Source organism: Cygnus atratus, chromosome 1 (genome assembly GCF_013377495.2).
Source record: "Cygnus atratus isolate AKBS03 ecotype Queensland, Australia chromosome 1, CAtr_DNAZoo_HiC_assembly, whole genome shotgun sequence".
Lineage (NCBI taxonomy): Eukaryota > Metazoa > Chordata > Aves > Anseriformes > Anatidae > Cygnus > Cygnus atratus.
Genome location: NC_066362.1, coordinates 25,256,841 through 25,272,357, shown reverse-complemented (window position 1 = coordinate 25,272,357; position 15,517 = coordinate 25,256,841). Strand labels below are relative to the sequence as shown.

The 15,517-nt window shown below is 41.3% G+C and overlaps 1 protein-coding gene across 1 annotated transcript in view; it reads left to right on the top strand.

Annotated features, from left to right (window-relative positions):
* The first annotated feature begins 3,130 nt into the window (after positions 1-3,130).
* KCND2 (potassium voltage-gated channel subfamily D member 2) overlaps positions 3,131-15,517 on the top strand; it is a 296,380-nt gene continuing 283,993 nt past the window's right edge. Inside the window, exon 1 of the mRNA XM_035559342.1 lies at positions 3,131-4,245. Within this exon, the coding sequence (XP_035415235.1) occupies positions 3,131-4,245 (1,115 nt within the window). The remainder of the gene's footprint in view (positions 4,246-15,517) is intronic.

Sequence of the window (15,517 nt, the reverse complement as noted above, 5' to 3'; positions counted from 1 at the left end):
TTGATCACTATTATAAGTTTTCCTAAATTAGGAATTACACTCAAATATTTTTAAACCTTTTCTCCCCATGAGTTCGAATATTTCTGATGGGAACAGCTTAGAGGCTGCTGACAGAGTTTGAGAGCACTGACAGTGTTCACCTTTTTCATGGGAACTTACACAGGAGCTAATACACATTGAAGTTACACATATTGTTAAAATATAGAAAAGAGATAATTCTCAGGCTTCAGTATATATTTGGCTTATTTCACCATTTTCTCTGTGTTTTTTTGTTTGTTTTTTCTTTTTCTGTGTTTTGTTTCAAATTTCTTTCACATATGCCCAAGACATGCTATCAGAGGGGGAGGTTTGGTCAGAATATCTTCAGATATAATGGAACCCGTTTACTCTGAGCTTCCTTAGCACGCTTTCTGTCCTACTACTACAAGGAAACAAATGTAAATTGTGCTATCTTGACACTAGCCCAGTGAAGACGACACTGAGTGTTTTCAGTACCTTAATTAATTAATTAATTAATGAAAACACGGAGAGACCGTTTTATTTATCGCAGCTAAGGGCACGTAGGGCCCGTTTTGCCCCGCAGGTGCGGCGGTGCCGTCAGTTCGGTGCGGCCGGCGGCGGCAGGGCCCAGCAGCATCCGAGCGGGCGAGCGGCGGGGCGCGGCGCGGCGCGGCGCGGGGAGTCCGCACAGCCCCGGCGGGGAATTCACTTCCCGTCATCCACACGCCATCTAGCGACGGAAAAAAAAAAAAAAAAAAAAAAAAAAAAAAAAAAAAAAAAAGTGGCGGGGGGGGATGGCTTTGCACGGGAGCGGAACGGAGAGAAGGAGGAAAAGGTTCCCATAGCCGTCCCAGCTCTCGCCTTTCCCAAAGCTGGTAAGGGGCATTTGGATATTGAAGCGAGAACTCCGGTAGTGAGGAGCATCGCCAGGCATTTCACCCCCCTCTTCAACCTTTCTTTCACTAAATAATCGTTCCCCTTCCCCTGAAACGAGCTGGCGCTCCCGAGAAATCCCCTAGATACCTCGCCTAAGCCATCCCCGCCGCCCTACCCGAAACACCGATCCCTACCCGAAACACGGCGAACTCCAGAGGCTCTGCGCGGCGCTGCCGGCGGAGGGCTTGGACCGGGCGATCCCGGCCCCGCAGAGACACACTCATGGAGAAAGACACACGGATAGAGCCACACGGATAGAGCCACAGACACGGACACAGACAGACAGACAGACAGACACACACACACACACACACACACACACCCCGAGCGCTCCCCTTCAGCCCCGCCGCCGGCAGAGCCCCTTTGTTCCGCGATGCTCACCCCCCACACACACACCCCCTTGTCCCCCCCTCCGCCCCCGCGCCCCGCTCCACCGCCCCCCTGCCCCTCCCTCCCCTGCGCCCCTCGCCCGCGGGTGGCGGCGGCGGCGCGGCAGGGCAGGGCGGCATGGCCCGCCCGCCGCGGGGGAGGCTGCGGGAAGCCCCCCCCCCGCCCCCGGCCGCGGCAGGGCCTCGCCGCCGCCGCCCGAAGCCCGCAGCCCGCGGCAGGGGCAGGGGCAGCGGCCGCAGCCGCAGCCGCGCCTGACGGCAGCCCCGCGCCGCAGGATCCGCGCCCCGCAAAGGACGTGCTCCGCCGAGTTGCCAGGCGCGATTACGTTTTTTTCCTTTTTTTTTTTTTTTTTTTTTTTTTTCCTCCCCCCACCCACCCCTTGAACTTGTTGCTTGGCGCTCGGCGGTGGCGGAGGGGGGGTGGGGGTGGGGGAAAGCCTTATTATCGATGTCGCTTTGGATGCGATCGAGCTTTCTCAGGAGCAACTACTTCCCCGCCGTTCCCCGCGGGGCGCGGAGATCCAACGGCGGAGCCCGTATTTCCAAAAGTCTCTCTGCAACTGAGCGCTCTCGCCAGACTTTCCCAGGTAGGTGCCGCAGTCTGGGCACGTCCGGAGGGATGCGAGAGCAGAAGCGAGGGGAAGGGGCGAGAGGCAGGATTGATCCGGCCCCACCAAGCCGCGACCTGCAGCGGCGGGGCCCCACGCCCCTGCCCCACGCCCGCCTCCGCGTGTCCCCCCCTCTCCCCCCCACGCCCTCCCCCGGCGCCAGGGAGCCCCTGCCCCGCTGCCGTTCCAGCACCGGGCTACCCGGCTTCGCCCTCCGCCGCCCGCTCCCGAGGATGTCCCCCCGCATCCTACCTTCAGCGGGTGGCTCCGAAGCCCCCGCTCCTCCCCTCGCTACCGCGGCCCTGCCTGGCCCCTCTGTCCCCGCTCCGGATCACACCCTTTCCCTGCCCCGGCGCCCCGTTACGAGAGGAGTCCCCCCACCCCGCCCGCTCCCTGCCCCGGGGCGCTCCCCCGTCGCCCCTCTGCCCTTCAACGCCTTTCCTCCACGGAAAACTTGCCTTAAAGTTTAATGCTGCCGCCCGGAGCTCCTCCCCCTGCCCCGCCGGCTTCCCCGGCCCCGAGCCTGGGTCAGGAGGAGTCCCCGGGGCGGTGATCAAGGTCAGCGAGAAGATTCGTCCCGCTGCTGCTTCAGGGCTGCGGCCGGGGACGTGGGGGGTGGCCCGTCCGGCCCATCCTCTCCTCCCTGCCACGGGGAGCGGGCGGCGGCGCCGGGCGACCCCGCTGCAGCCCGCCCGGGGAGGGCTCCACTGGCGGCCGTGGCCCGGCTCCGGCAGCGGGCGGGGAGCGGAGAAGGGGCGGGCGGAGAGGCTGCATCGCGCGTGGAGGAGAATCTCCTTCCAGGTGGCTGCACCGCTGCACCAGGGCTACCAGCCGGCTCCCGCGTTTAGAGCTCCGTGGACCGCTGCTTCCATCCGGGGGCCTCGCATGGACCTCGTATCCAAAGGATTTGGCTGCTAGAGAGTTGTAGCTGCTTTGAATACGTTGATTTTCCAAGTGCCCTGGTTCATTGTCCTAACTGGCCAACCAGCCCCTGGAAAGGATATTCTAGGACCAAAAAAAAAGGGGAGGAATCAAAAAGGTGGCCCGGTTAATGCTGCAAATCACAACAATGTTCGGAAATTCTGTTGCCTTGAAAACGTGTGAGCATTTGTATTTTTCTTATCACTTTCTGTTTTAGTGTCTGGACCAGAACTGTCTGTAGATTTGCTCCTTCAGCTGTAGTAACTGTTTGGGACCATGGCAGCAGGAGTAGCAGCATGGTTGCCCTTTGCCAGGGCAGCGGCCATAGGATGGATGCCAGTGGCCACAGGTCCCATGCCAGCTGCTCCACGGCAGGAGAGGAAGCGAAGCCAGGACTCCCTGATTGTGCTGAATGTAAGTGGCATCCAGTTCCAGACGTGGCTGGACACCTTAGAGCGCTACCCTGACACCCTGTTGGGCAGTTCAGAGCGGGACTTCTTTTACCACCCTGAGACACAGCAGTACTTTTTTGATCGGGACCCTGACATTTTCCGCCATATTCTCAACTTCTACCGTACTGGGAAGCTTCATTATCCCCGCCAGGAGTGCATCTCTGCTTATGATGAGGAGCTGGCCTTCTTTGGCATCATCCCTGAAATCATTGGCGACTGCTGTTATGAGGAGTACAAGGATCGCCGGCGTGAGAATGCTGAGCGCCTGCAGGATGATGCCGATCAGGATCATGCAGCTGAGAGCTCCCTGCCCTCAATGACAGCTCGGCAGAGGATGTGGCGGGCCTTTGAAAATCCCCACACCAGTACACTGGCTCTGGTCTTCTACTATGTCACTGGTTTCTTCATTGCTGTCTCTGTTATTGCCAATGTGGTGGAAACAGTGCCCTGTGGGGTAAGCCCGGGTCGCATCAAGGAGCTGCCCTGTGGAGAGCGCTATGCCGTGGCTTTCTTCTGTCTGGATACCGCCTGTGTCATGATCTTCACAGTTGAATATCTCCTACGCCTGCTGGCGGCCCCTAGTCGCTACAAATTCGTGCGCAGTGTCATGAGTATCATTGATGTGGTAGCCATCATGCCATATTACATTGGCCTGGTGATGACAGATAATGAAGATGTCAGTGGGGCTTTTGTGACACTAAGAGTCTTTCGTGTCTTCAGGATCTTTAAGTTTTCCCGCCACTCGCAGGGGCTGCGTATCCTGGGCTATACCCTCAAAAGCTGCGCCTCGGAGTTAGGCTTCCTCCTCTTCTCACTCACTATGGCCATCATCATCTTTGCCACAGTCATGTACTATGCAGAGAAAGGTTCATCAGCCAGCAAGTTCACCAGCATCCCTGCAGCCTTCTGGTACACCATTGTCACCATGACAACACTGGGGTAAGTGCAGCTGGTGTTTGGTTACAGCCAACATTTCAACAAGTGTGTTGGCAAGAAGGTGCTCAATTTAAAAAAAATAAATTTGGTAGAGAAAATGTGAGGGTAAGTTTTTGTCACAGAACTTCATGAATGCAACTCAGCACTTAGTCTAAGTGTTTCGCATGGTGAATTAAGTTAAAAGTGTTGCTGAAATTAAAGTAACCTAAAACCCAAAATCACAGATACATTGAAAAAAAAAAAAAAAAGGCAAACAAAAATTAATTCCCAAAACTATTTGGTGTCTTTGCTATTTTCTCTGACATTTTATTTTGTTTTAGTTAGTGAAATTGGAATATTTTAGGAAAATCTATGAGTTATTCCTTGGAATTTTAATAGTGTATTATGTTTGCTGACAGGACAAGTTACAGTGTTGCTAAAGTAGTAATAGGGTGCAATATTTTAATTTGATCATTCATAAAAGGGTGTGGATCTGCCATTTTGTTTGAAGTGATGTATTGATGTAGACTTGGATATTGAGTTGGATATTGCAAAGTGATTTGCTTTCACGGAAATAAAGCAAGTATAGATACCGTAATCTTCACAAAAATGATTCCTAATGTCATTTAAGACTCTGGATATCTTTCCTTTGATTTTAAGTAACTATAACTTGGTCTCAAGTAAATGACATGTCAAGCTACGCTGACCCATGACAGATTCTAGAAAATGATCTGAGGAAATGTAAGATTTTTATACGACAAATCTAGCTTATGTATTAAAACATAATTCTAATGACATTATGCAGTCTTCCAGAGAATTAGGAATTTAAAAATGCAGTTATTGACATTCAGACCGCGATGAAGTTTACTGGAAAGATGGGTGATAGTATCATTTTTTTAAAGTTTCTTACTGATACTGGAATCTTATTGTAGAAGCTGATTCTGTGTACAAGGTTGTAAAATGTATATGTCTGTAATTCTGACAGGGATTTAGAAGGCTGACTAATTTAAGAAACTAATTTTGAGAGGTAGAGTATGAGCTGTGAAACTGAAAATTTTTTATTCCTTAGATTTTTTTCTAGTTATTTAATAATTACAGTTGTTGAAAGTCAAACTTTTTACTTTTCTAAAGCAAATGCTCATCATTTTATTAATCAAGCATTTTGCCACATCCTATTGGGACTGTTGAGATTTATGAAATGTAAAATTTTTAAATTTAACAAAATGAAAGTGCTTTATTATACTATAATGAAAAAGTTGATTTATTATGTGCAATTTAATTTAGTTGGGAAACGGACATACCAAATATTGAAAAAGATAATGGGGCTGTGTTATGCCACCAATTTTTGCACAGGGCTTTCTTTTATCTTCAGCATGATATAAAAATGAAGATAAATATAGTGCATTGTAAATATTTCATTACTTGTAAGGGCAAGTTATGCTAAAAAGGAGTGACAGGAGCTTTGGGGATTTTAGTCTGCTATTAAGGTTGCTGGATTTTTTAGATTTTCACTTTCTTCTGATAGTAACAAACTGAAGGGAGATGTTAACATAAGGAACAAGTTATATATGATAAGCAGTTTCATAGTCCTATGCTTTTTGATGCTGATTCTTTTTGCCACATCTTTTTAATACGTGATGATTTCAACAAGTTATTTCTTGAGAATTTAGCAGTATTCAGAATGAATAATCTTATTATAGAGGAGCAGGAACTGGTCTGTATTTTTTTGCAATGAAAGGTGTTTCTTGAGTAAGTTGTTTTCACTATTATGGATGCAGTTTTGACAGTACTTGTCCATGGTACTGAACAAAATTTTGCCCTCAGCAGTAGGGTCAGTTTGCAGTTTATTATTACATGGGTATGATATCCATTTGGTGTTGTTAAGTTTTGTTTGTTTCTTTCATGAAATAATGAATACAATCCTATAGTTCCAGGTTTTGAGGTGTTGTACTGTGTACTGATGGGATTTGAACATCATTAAAAATATCTGAATAAAACCTAAAAACATGCTTTCAAGTATGCAGCCACACAATATTCATGATCTGAGGGGAAGTAAAAGAGTTAAAAAGAAAAATGCATGCTTGACTCAGTTTTAGAGGTAGTTTTCACAGAGAAAGTTTTGAGCAGGTTGCACAGATATTCAAAGCTTCACCCTCTGAAGTTCAGATATAAGTTCAGATATGACAGACATCCCAAATTTCTGGGAAGTCTTTAATCAGTGGATTAGTTAGATGTCCTTTTAATAATATCGTGATAACCATATAAAGATTATGTTTAAATGTTAAATACATATGAATAATTTAAATAGAATTAACATAATAAAAGCTTTGAACTCTTTTTAGGTGATGGAATAATTACACAAAAAGAGAGGGAAATTACAAGGAAAAGCAGCAAGGGTCAGTGAAAGCTGATTGTAATTAGTACTGCTATCTTTGCTTCTGTGCAAGGTCCTCTCATCCACTCACTAATGTAGAACTCCCATCTATTTTTAATTTTAGTTTTAGCTGAATTAGAGCTATATAAACAGGCTCTATATGAACAACATTTTTTCTTTTAGGAACAAAACTATCTGAAATATCATATTTTTGAAATGACAATAGCACCCAGCAGGCTATCTGAAATATTATAAAAATGCCTGAAAACTAATACTAAATAATATACTAATATAAAGTTGAGGTTTTGAGTCCTGGTGTCATTTTCATATTTTCTAGATAGCAAGGGTATTGAGTAAGTAACCTTTGTATTCTGGGGAGTTATTATCATGGAAGCAGGCCTATATTTCTCAGTTCTGCATGATTGCTGAGCAATTAAAGCATCTTTTAAAAACATAGGTTACATTTTTCTCTGCAGAGTGACAGTGACTTCAAATATTACTGCATTTTAACCTCCAAGGACGTTCCAGCTCTTAACTGTTCTTGACTGCTCAACTCAAGTAGTACATAGCTGTATATAGAGACGTTATATGAAAGAAAGATAGGGAAGGAAGGAGGAGATGAAGCAAGCAAGGAAGGAGGGAGGGAAACAAGAAAGGTGAAAGGCAAAGAAAAAGAAGAAGAGGAAGAGGAAGAAGAAGAAGAAGAAGATGAAGAAGATGAAGAAGAAAGAAGGGAAAACAGAAGGAAGGAAAGAAAAAGAAAAGAAAAAAGAAGAAAGGGGGAGAGAGAAAAGGGGGAAAGAAAGGAGAGAAAAAAGGGAAGAAGTAAAGCACAATGAGAAAGGAAAGGGGAAAAAAGAAAAATGGAAAAAAAGACGAGAGAAAATGAAAGAAGAAAGAAAATGGGAAGGAAGGAAGAGAGAGAGAGAAAGAAGAGAGAAAGAGAGAAAGAGAAAGAAAGGGTGGAAGGAAGGGAGGAAGGAAGGAAAGGAGGGAGGAAGGGAGGAAGGAAGGAAGGAAGGAAGGAAGGAAGGAAGGAAAAGACAGAAAGGTGGCTAGAGTAATGGCACTCACTCTTCCAGAAACTGAGCTGTCTGCTTTCAAATTTCAGTTTTATATTTTATCAGTATTAATTCTTGCAAAAGCAAAATAGAGAAGAGGGACAAGAGAATAAAAATGAAAAACATCACAAAGCAGTTTGTGGTGATTCAAGATTAAAAAAAAATAAATTGAAATCATAAAAGTTAGGGACAAAAAGGTCAAGAAGCAAGGCAGTGTAAAACATGGCAGAGAAAAAAGCTCAGGTTTATTGAATTGGGACTGACAGACTTACACAGGGGCTTGTGAACATCTACATCCATAATGACACAGTTATGACACCTGCTGCTGTCACCTTATAATGTGATAATCTAGTAACATTCCTTCAGCCCTGTCAGTAGCCAGCTGGAATAACTGGTAAGGTTTTGAAGGTGTCAAGGTGATGTTTGTTCCCAAATCTGGCAGAGCTGTAGTGTACTTTAATTTATAAATATATTATACTTTAAATAAGGAACATGGTGCTCTTTTGTGACTAGTCCCAAAGCAATCTCACTGCTATATAAAACTTTTATATTTATAGGATTTACATTGGGTAGCTTTGTCAGGTCACGTAATACATTTGTAGATGAGCACAATATTTTATGGAAAGAAGTTAAAACATAAGACCATTTATTTGTTTTGATTATGTAAACTAGAAGCGTCTCCTAGAAACAATAAAGCACCCATTCATTTTCATTATTTGTTAATGGAGCCCATAATGTATGAGGGACACCATCTAAGACATATCAAATTACTTGTACTGAAGACATTATAATCAAACAGGTGACTAGATGTGACAGTAGAAAACTTCAAGTAGTGAACAGGGCAATAGGATGATGGATTTCATTTTCCTACACATTCCCTTCTCTTGTCATTCCTTTTCCATTCTTATCACATCCCTGGGGTATGTTTCATCTAGTCATTTTCTTTGCTTTTCTTTCAAAATACCATTTTCCATAGTCTTCCTATATTGTTATTCGTCAGCTGGCTTGGCTCCTTTCCTCCCTTGTTTCAGACAAGTTAAATGTTTATATTAAGACTCTTCTGGTTTTATTTTACTCTACTTCTTTGTTCCAGAGTCCTCATTCATTCTTCACGATTAGATCAAATCTTCCATTGATCATCATTGTCATTCATTTGACCTGAACTTTCCTCATAAGAGTTTTTTTTCCTGACCTTTTTTTTTGATAGATTTTTCCTTATGAGTATCATAAAACTTCCACAGCACCTCTTTTTTTTTTTTTTTTTTTTTTTCCCAAATGTCACACACATTATCTGGTTTTCCTTTTCTGCGAGTGCCTTTTGTTTCTTATTGCCTCTGTATGCTAGTTTGAAAACATCCACCTCTTCAGAATTCATATAAAAATATGAGTTAAATAAAATCTAACAAGAGACACAAAATTCAAAATCTTTATTCTGTGAACAATTTCATTAACAGTTAGAAATACTCTCATGAAAAATATTGCAAAGGTAAAGATTAGCAAAGCTGGAATACTATTTCTGTATCTTTCATGTCATTCATTCTTTTTGTGTTTGATTTTTTCAGCCCTGTTTCAAATTGCATTTTTCTATTTTATATTCTTGTACACAACCTAGTGATTTTTGGATTTTACAAATGTGTTTGGTGTCTTATTCTATTTACTCTTCACAGCAGAGACTTAGCCTGAATCGTTAGAATACTATATCACAGAGGAGGGACAAAGTGTAGTGTAGTGTAATCACCTTCAAAGCATATTGCTAGATATTCAGAAAGGGCTCCAGGGAGAATATGAAATACTAAAAAGCAAGGGTCATTTTGATAGCAGTGAGTAAAATTATTTGTTGTTTAATACAAAGATGAGTCAAACTGCATTGGGCTGTTGCTGGCTTGACAGAGAACCTGGGTCATTACAATCCTGGTTAGTTGCACTGCTGACCAGCTTTCCCGTTAAAAAGATATACTGAAAATATCTTAGAGGAATGGCAGTTAGTTTACTTCACTCTTTTTCTTGATCGTGAATTTGTGAGCTTCATTTATGAAGAGCATGAAAGTAATGCTTAACAGAAAGAAATTTCTGCACAGAATGTAATTTATTTCCTCCTTTGGTGGAAACAGATGGAATTTTGTTTTGTTGCAGTTATTGTGAGAGAAGAATAAGAACTATGAGATTGATGTGGACCAGGAGATAACAAAGAAATATACTGATTTAGGGCAGCAGAACAAATCGACTCAGAGAGTAATTATGATTGGTGCCTGATCTATTAATTATGGCCTATCATTCAACTAATCCTCAGTGAATTTTGTGAATTCAGTAAAAGCCGTAAGTGATCAAACCCAAGAAGTTCAAACTGAGTGATGACAATCTGTACTTGACTGACATTATTGCGCCCCTGTCTAAGAAGAAAAATTTGCAATATAAAAAACATATAAATGTATGAATAAAGTATTAGAATCAGTGCTACTGTGAAAAAAAAAATCTGGAAATTGAAACCATATTTCTGAATACAGAAATTTATAAACAGTGCAGAAATAAGATGATTATCCAAAATAAGTTGACAACATCTTGCAGCTTCAAGATGACAATTTCCCAAACATTTGAAACAAAGTCTAATGAATTACTTCTAGTACTTGAGAAAGCTCAAGTACCAGAGTACCATGTAGTATGCCACTATAGTCTACTGGTTGCAGTTATCTCATTGTTCATAATTTGTATCATGGTAAACTGATGAGAGTAGAATCTGGTTCAGCATCGGTTAAATAGATAGGTAGTTCAAAAGAAGGAATATAAATTAGAAATCCAGAAACAAAGTTTCAGCCTTCTCAGATTTCATCAGTTACCTGACAAGGGAGCTGACAGAGTGATAGAACAGATTCCGTATATTTCTGTTCTTATCATTTATTGGGTAATAGATTTTTGCATAAGAAATAGTTTTTATAACATCTGTTTTTTTCGGCATTACTCAGGCAGTGGAGGAAAGGTTTTCAAATTCATAGACAGCACTTTGAAATGATAGTTTTACACTACATTTTCTGGAACAATAGTAATTACCATGCTTGGACTTTAACCCCTATCACAATTAGTAGCCTAAATTCTACCATTATTTTTAAGATTTTTGTTTGTTTTTGTTTGTTTGCTTGCTTATTTTTATTTTTTTTCCCTGTAGTACATGACTTTGATCTTACCATGCTTCTGGTGATATGTCATAATCCCTCTGCTATGTAAAAACTGTGGGCTTTGTTTTAATGAAAAAAATCCATTTTTACCAAAGTATACAAAGAAATTTGCATTACTTCCACTTAAATAAATGGGACTTGAGATGAAATACAAAATAGAGCACCTGATGTGCAATGGGTGTAAGTATTCCAAATAAAAACGTTGGATACAAATATTTACTCATGTATTTCAAGTAGGAAGGCTCAGATCCAAACATGAGAGCATATGAAGATCATGTGACCAATACATCAGTCATAGAATATTTTAGTTTTGCTTAAAAAATCTTCCAGCAAAATTCATCTCTATTATAATTCAAATGAGACTGCTGTATTTTTCTTACACCTGAGTAAATAAAACTTAGGCATTATTAGAAACCATATCTTAATGTACCCAGTCATCAGTGCAAGTGTTACTACTATTATCAGTACAAATTCAGGTATCAGTTAAGTCTGCAATTACAAGCTGACTTCACGACTGCTATTTGTGTAAATATTAAAGACATGGTGATATTATTCATACAAGCAATCATATTCCTTATGTATGTAGAAAAAAGTTTCCTTTCTTACATTCCGCTGCAGGATTTTGTGCCCTACTTATCTGCAGGTCTTCATCCTGAAGGTGGAAGCCTTTGGAGCAAATGTGCAAATGTGCTTAATTAGGCCTAAATTCCACACTATTATAGAAAATGGGAGGTTGCATAAAATCATACAAAAATGTTATTAACATGAAAAAAAAGTTAAAGTTTGCATATTTAAAGTATTTAGGAACCAAACACTGCAAAGAAGATTTTTAAAGGCATTTAGGAATCTGGAGATGCAGATAGGCACCCAGCTTGAAATCTCAGAAGAGGCTTAGGTACTTAGAAACACGGGAAAACACTTGAAAACATCTAAGCTGGGATACTGGGTAGATAGTTGTTTTAGAAAGCATTCTCCTTTGTACAAAAGAATAATTTCTAAGCTATGTAGAGTACTGTACAGACACTGAGTATGTCCTGTTCCAATCAAAATCAGATAGACCTTAAGAGAGTCTTGTGAAAATACAATATGCCCCATATTCACATAGCACTGTGGAATAAGATAGACAGCTGTGTGTACAGAATTGTTAGGAAAGAGTTATAGGTAATTCAAGGGAAGAAAAAAAAAAGGATAACATAAGTAGGAGAGTAGTGTGAGGGTATCAGAGGGAAAATATCTATTTTAATCCTCATTTTCTGCCTTTTTTCAAGTCAACAGTTCAGTGTAAAAAGAGGTGTAAAAATGTGAGTTATGGTATGCAGATACTGTTCAAATAATGAAAATGTTTTTAGGAATCAAACATAGAATTATAAAACGGTGTCAGGTAAGGTGGTCTGTTTTCTCAACGAAACATGCAATTTGAGGATTTATTGGTTCCAGTAGGATGCATAATTGGATTATATAAAGGAGATTTGTTAAAATTTGGATGTGGGTAAGAAAAAGTAAACTCTAAGTCTCAGTTTGGACCACTGAACATTCATCCCCTACTCTGGTGTGCTGACAAATATTTTGTCTTATGCCTGTGGTTTGTAGATTTAAGTGGTCAGTTTGAGGAGGAGTTTGCTTACATGTACTTTTTTTTTTTTCTTTCTTTCTTTCTTTTTAGTAATATAAGCTTTATCAGCATGGTCTATGGACTATAGATCTCCTAGTAGATTTTTTTTTTTTTGGAGATATTGTATTTGTGAGTTGACTCTTAACCAGGTGGTCCTTAGCTCAATTTTGTGCTAGCTTACCACTTACAGTAAAGCTTCATATCAAAATTTAACCTATGAGGTTGTACTGCCAATGCTAAGAACACTTCTATATATTTTTCAAAACATAATGTAGAATCACATAGTATAGACATTAAAAAAATGTTCTAAAATCTTTCCTTGAGTATCTGCATAAACGAGTTTGGCTGTTTGAGCACTGAAGACTCAATTTCCTTAGGTAGATAAAACTTCCCATGGTGTAACAAACAATATAAACTTCTAGGATTTTATTTAATTAGACTCGGTACTTCAGTAAATTAAAATAAAATAAGTATATTCCAGTATAGTTTTAAATCATCTATGATAAAAATTTTCTGTGTAACTTTGTAGAGGTACTTGAACTGATCTAATATTATGAGAATATATTACATTGTTTTTATTAATTATTTTCTTGAAAAAAAATATTTTGAGACAAAACCCTAGCATTCTTGAAAATATATATCCAGAAATATGGTCTTTTTTATTGTAATGACAGATTCTCAAAGTATTTTGGCTGATAACAGAGAACAGTCTTTCAAATTATCACTTGCAAGCATGGCTATCCAGGCATTCCTTGCTGAGAGTCAGACTGTGAGGTTGTAATGGACATAACGTAATGTTGTCTAATAATAGCTCACAGTCTTAAAGTGTCTGCTGCATCCTCACTCATTCTCTTTGTTTAGTAAGATGAATCAAAAGAGTTTTCCATATGAGAACAAATGTAATGTGAGTGGGATCCTTAATTTTCATTGTTGCTGTTATCTCCCTCCTTTTTTAACCCCAAAAAAGGAATTGTATTACCTTGATGGTGACCTTACTTACAATTTCTGCAACTTTCATCTCTCCCACTTGCAGCCAGTTAACAATTCCCTGTGCATCCTTATCAGCTATGGACAGCAACTACAGCACTGTGCAGAGTTGCTTAGGAACAACATCGATGATCTTTGACAAGGTGGATTACAGCAGCAACATGATAGTCCCCAAACTCTCCTGCTTCCCTCAGAGGAAGGAAAAGCAGAGTCTGAAGATGCTTTCCAAATCTGACTGTGAAGAGGGTATATACATTTTTGGTTTTCATTATCTAATCTCTTCATTGTTGGTAAATAGCAGGATAAGAATCGTGACCTTTCTATTGAAAGCACAGTAGTATTGAATAATCTTCTTTAGTAACAACTCCTTTTAACAACTTCATAATTTAAATACCAAGGTATCTTGTATACTTTACAGAATTGAGAATTTTTATTTTTTCTAAGCTTTTTTTTTTGGTTGGCTTTGGTTATTGATGTACTTGTTTATATCATTTGGTCAAATCCATGTTAAGACATGGACATCAAGAACTGGGGACAGGCAAAGCTAGACAAGCAAAGAATATAGACTTATATACATCTAATGAGAGCTAGAAAAGTTAAACATGCAACTGTTTCTTGTGTTTATTTGTTATATATGTTTACATAAAAAATTACACTGAATATTTCCATTGTAAACTCTCCAGTGATAGACAATTTAGTTGGTATCAATAGCATTACTTTTTTTTGCATCAGGATAGAAAACTTCAAAGGGTACAAACTGAAGCTTCCCTTCAGACTTACATAGTATTTAATAATTTTACTATAACTATAATTTATAATTATAGTTAATTATATAGTAAACTTATAGTAAATCTGTCCTCGAACTGGCTTAATGATTTGGCAAGCTCAGTATTTTTTTTTCTAAGTGAAAGGAAAGCTAAACTTTTTATCTGATTTGCCTGTAAACACACAAATCAACATATAGGATGGTAATCTGTTTCAAAAAGTGCTGAGTTTTGGAGATGAAAGCTTCCTACAAAAATGTGCAGTCTGTGATATGTATCCTGTATTTGTGGGCTATGTGCTACTTCTGCCACCTCTCCTAGGGCCAGTTCTCTTTAATATCTTTATCGATGATCTGGATGAGGGGATCGAGTGCACCCTCAGTAAGTTTGCAGACGACACCAAGTTAGGTGCATGTGTCGATCTGCTCGAGGGTAGGAAGGCTCTGCAGGAGGATCTGGATAGGCTGGACCGATGGGCTGAAGCCAACTGTATGAGGTTCAACAAGGCCAAGTGCCGCGTCCTGCACCTGGGGCACAACAACCCCAAACACCGCTACAGGCTGAGAGATGAGTGGTTAGAAAGCTGTCTGGCAGAGAAGGACCTAGGAGTACTGGTTGATAGTCGGCTGAATATGAGCCAGCAGTGTGCTCAGGTGGCCAAGAAGGCCAACAGCATCCTGGCTTGTATAAGAAGCAGCGTGGCCAGCAGGTCTAGGGAAGTGATCGTCCCCCTGTACTCGGCTCTGGTGAGGCCGCACCTCGAGTACTGTGTTCAGTTTTGGGCCCCTCGCTACAAGAAGGGCATGGAGGTGCTCGAGAGAGTCCAGAGAAGGGCAACGAAGCTGGTGAAGGGTCTGGAGAACAAGTCTTACGAAGAGTGGCTGAGGGAGCTGGGATTGTTCAGCCTGGAGAAGAGGAGGCTCAGGGGTGACCTTATCGCTCTCTATAGGTACCTTAAAGGAGGTTGTAGTGAGGTGGGGGTTAGTCTATTCTCCCATGTGCCTGGTGACAGGACGAGGGGGAATTGGCTAAAGTTATGCCAGGGGAGGTTTAGGTTGGATATTAGGAAGAACTTCTTTACTGAAAGGGTTGTTAGGCATTGGAATAGGCTGCCCAGGGAAGTGGTTGAGTCACCATCCCTGGAGGTCTTTAAAAGACGTTTGGATGTAGAGCTTAGTGATATGGTTTAGTGGAGGACTTGTTAGTGTTAGGTCAGAGGTTGGACTAGATGATCTTGGAGGTCTCTTCCAACCTAGATGATTCTGTGATTCTGTGATTCTGTGATTGAGGAAATGGTAGCTGCTTAAAGACTGCCACCAAGAACATTG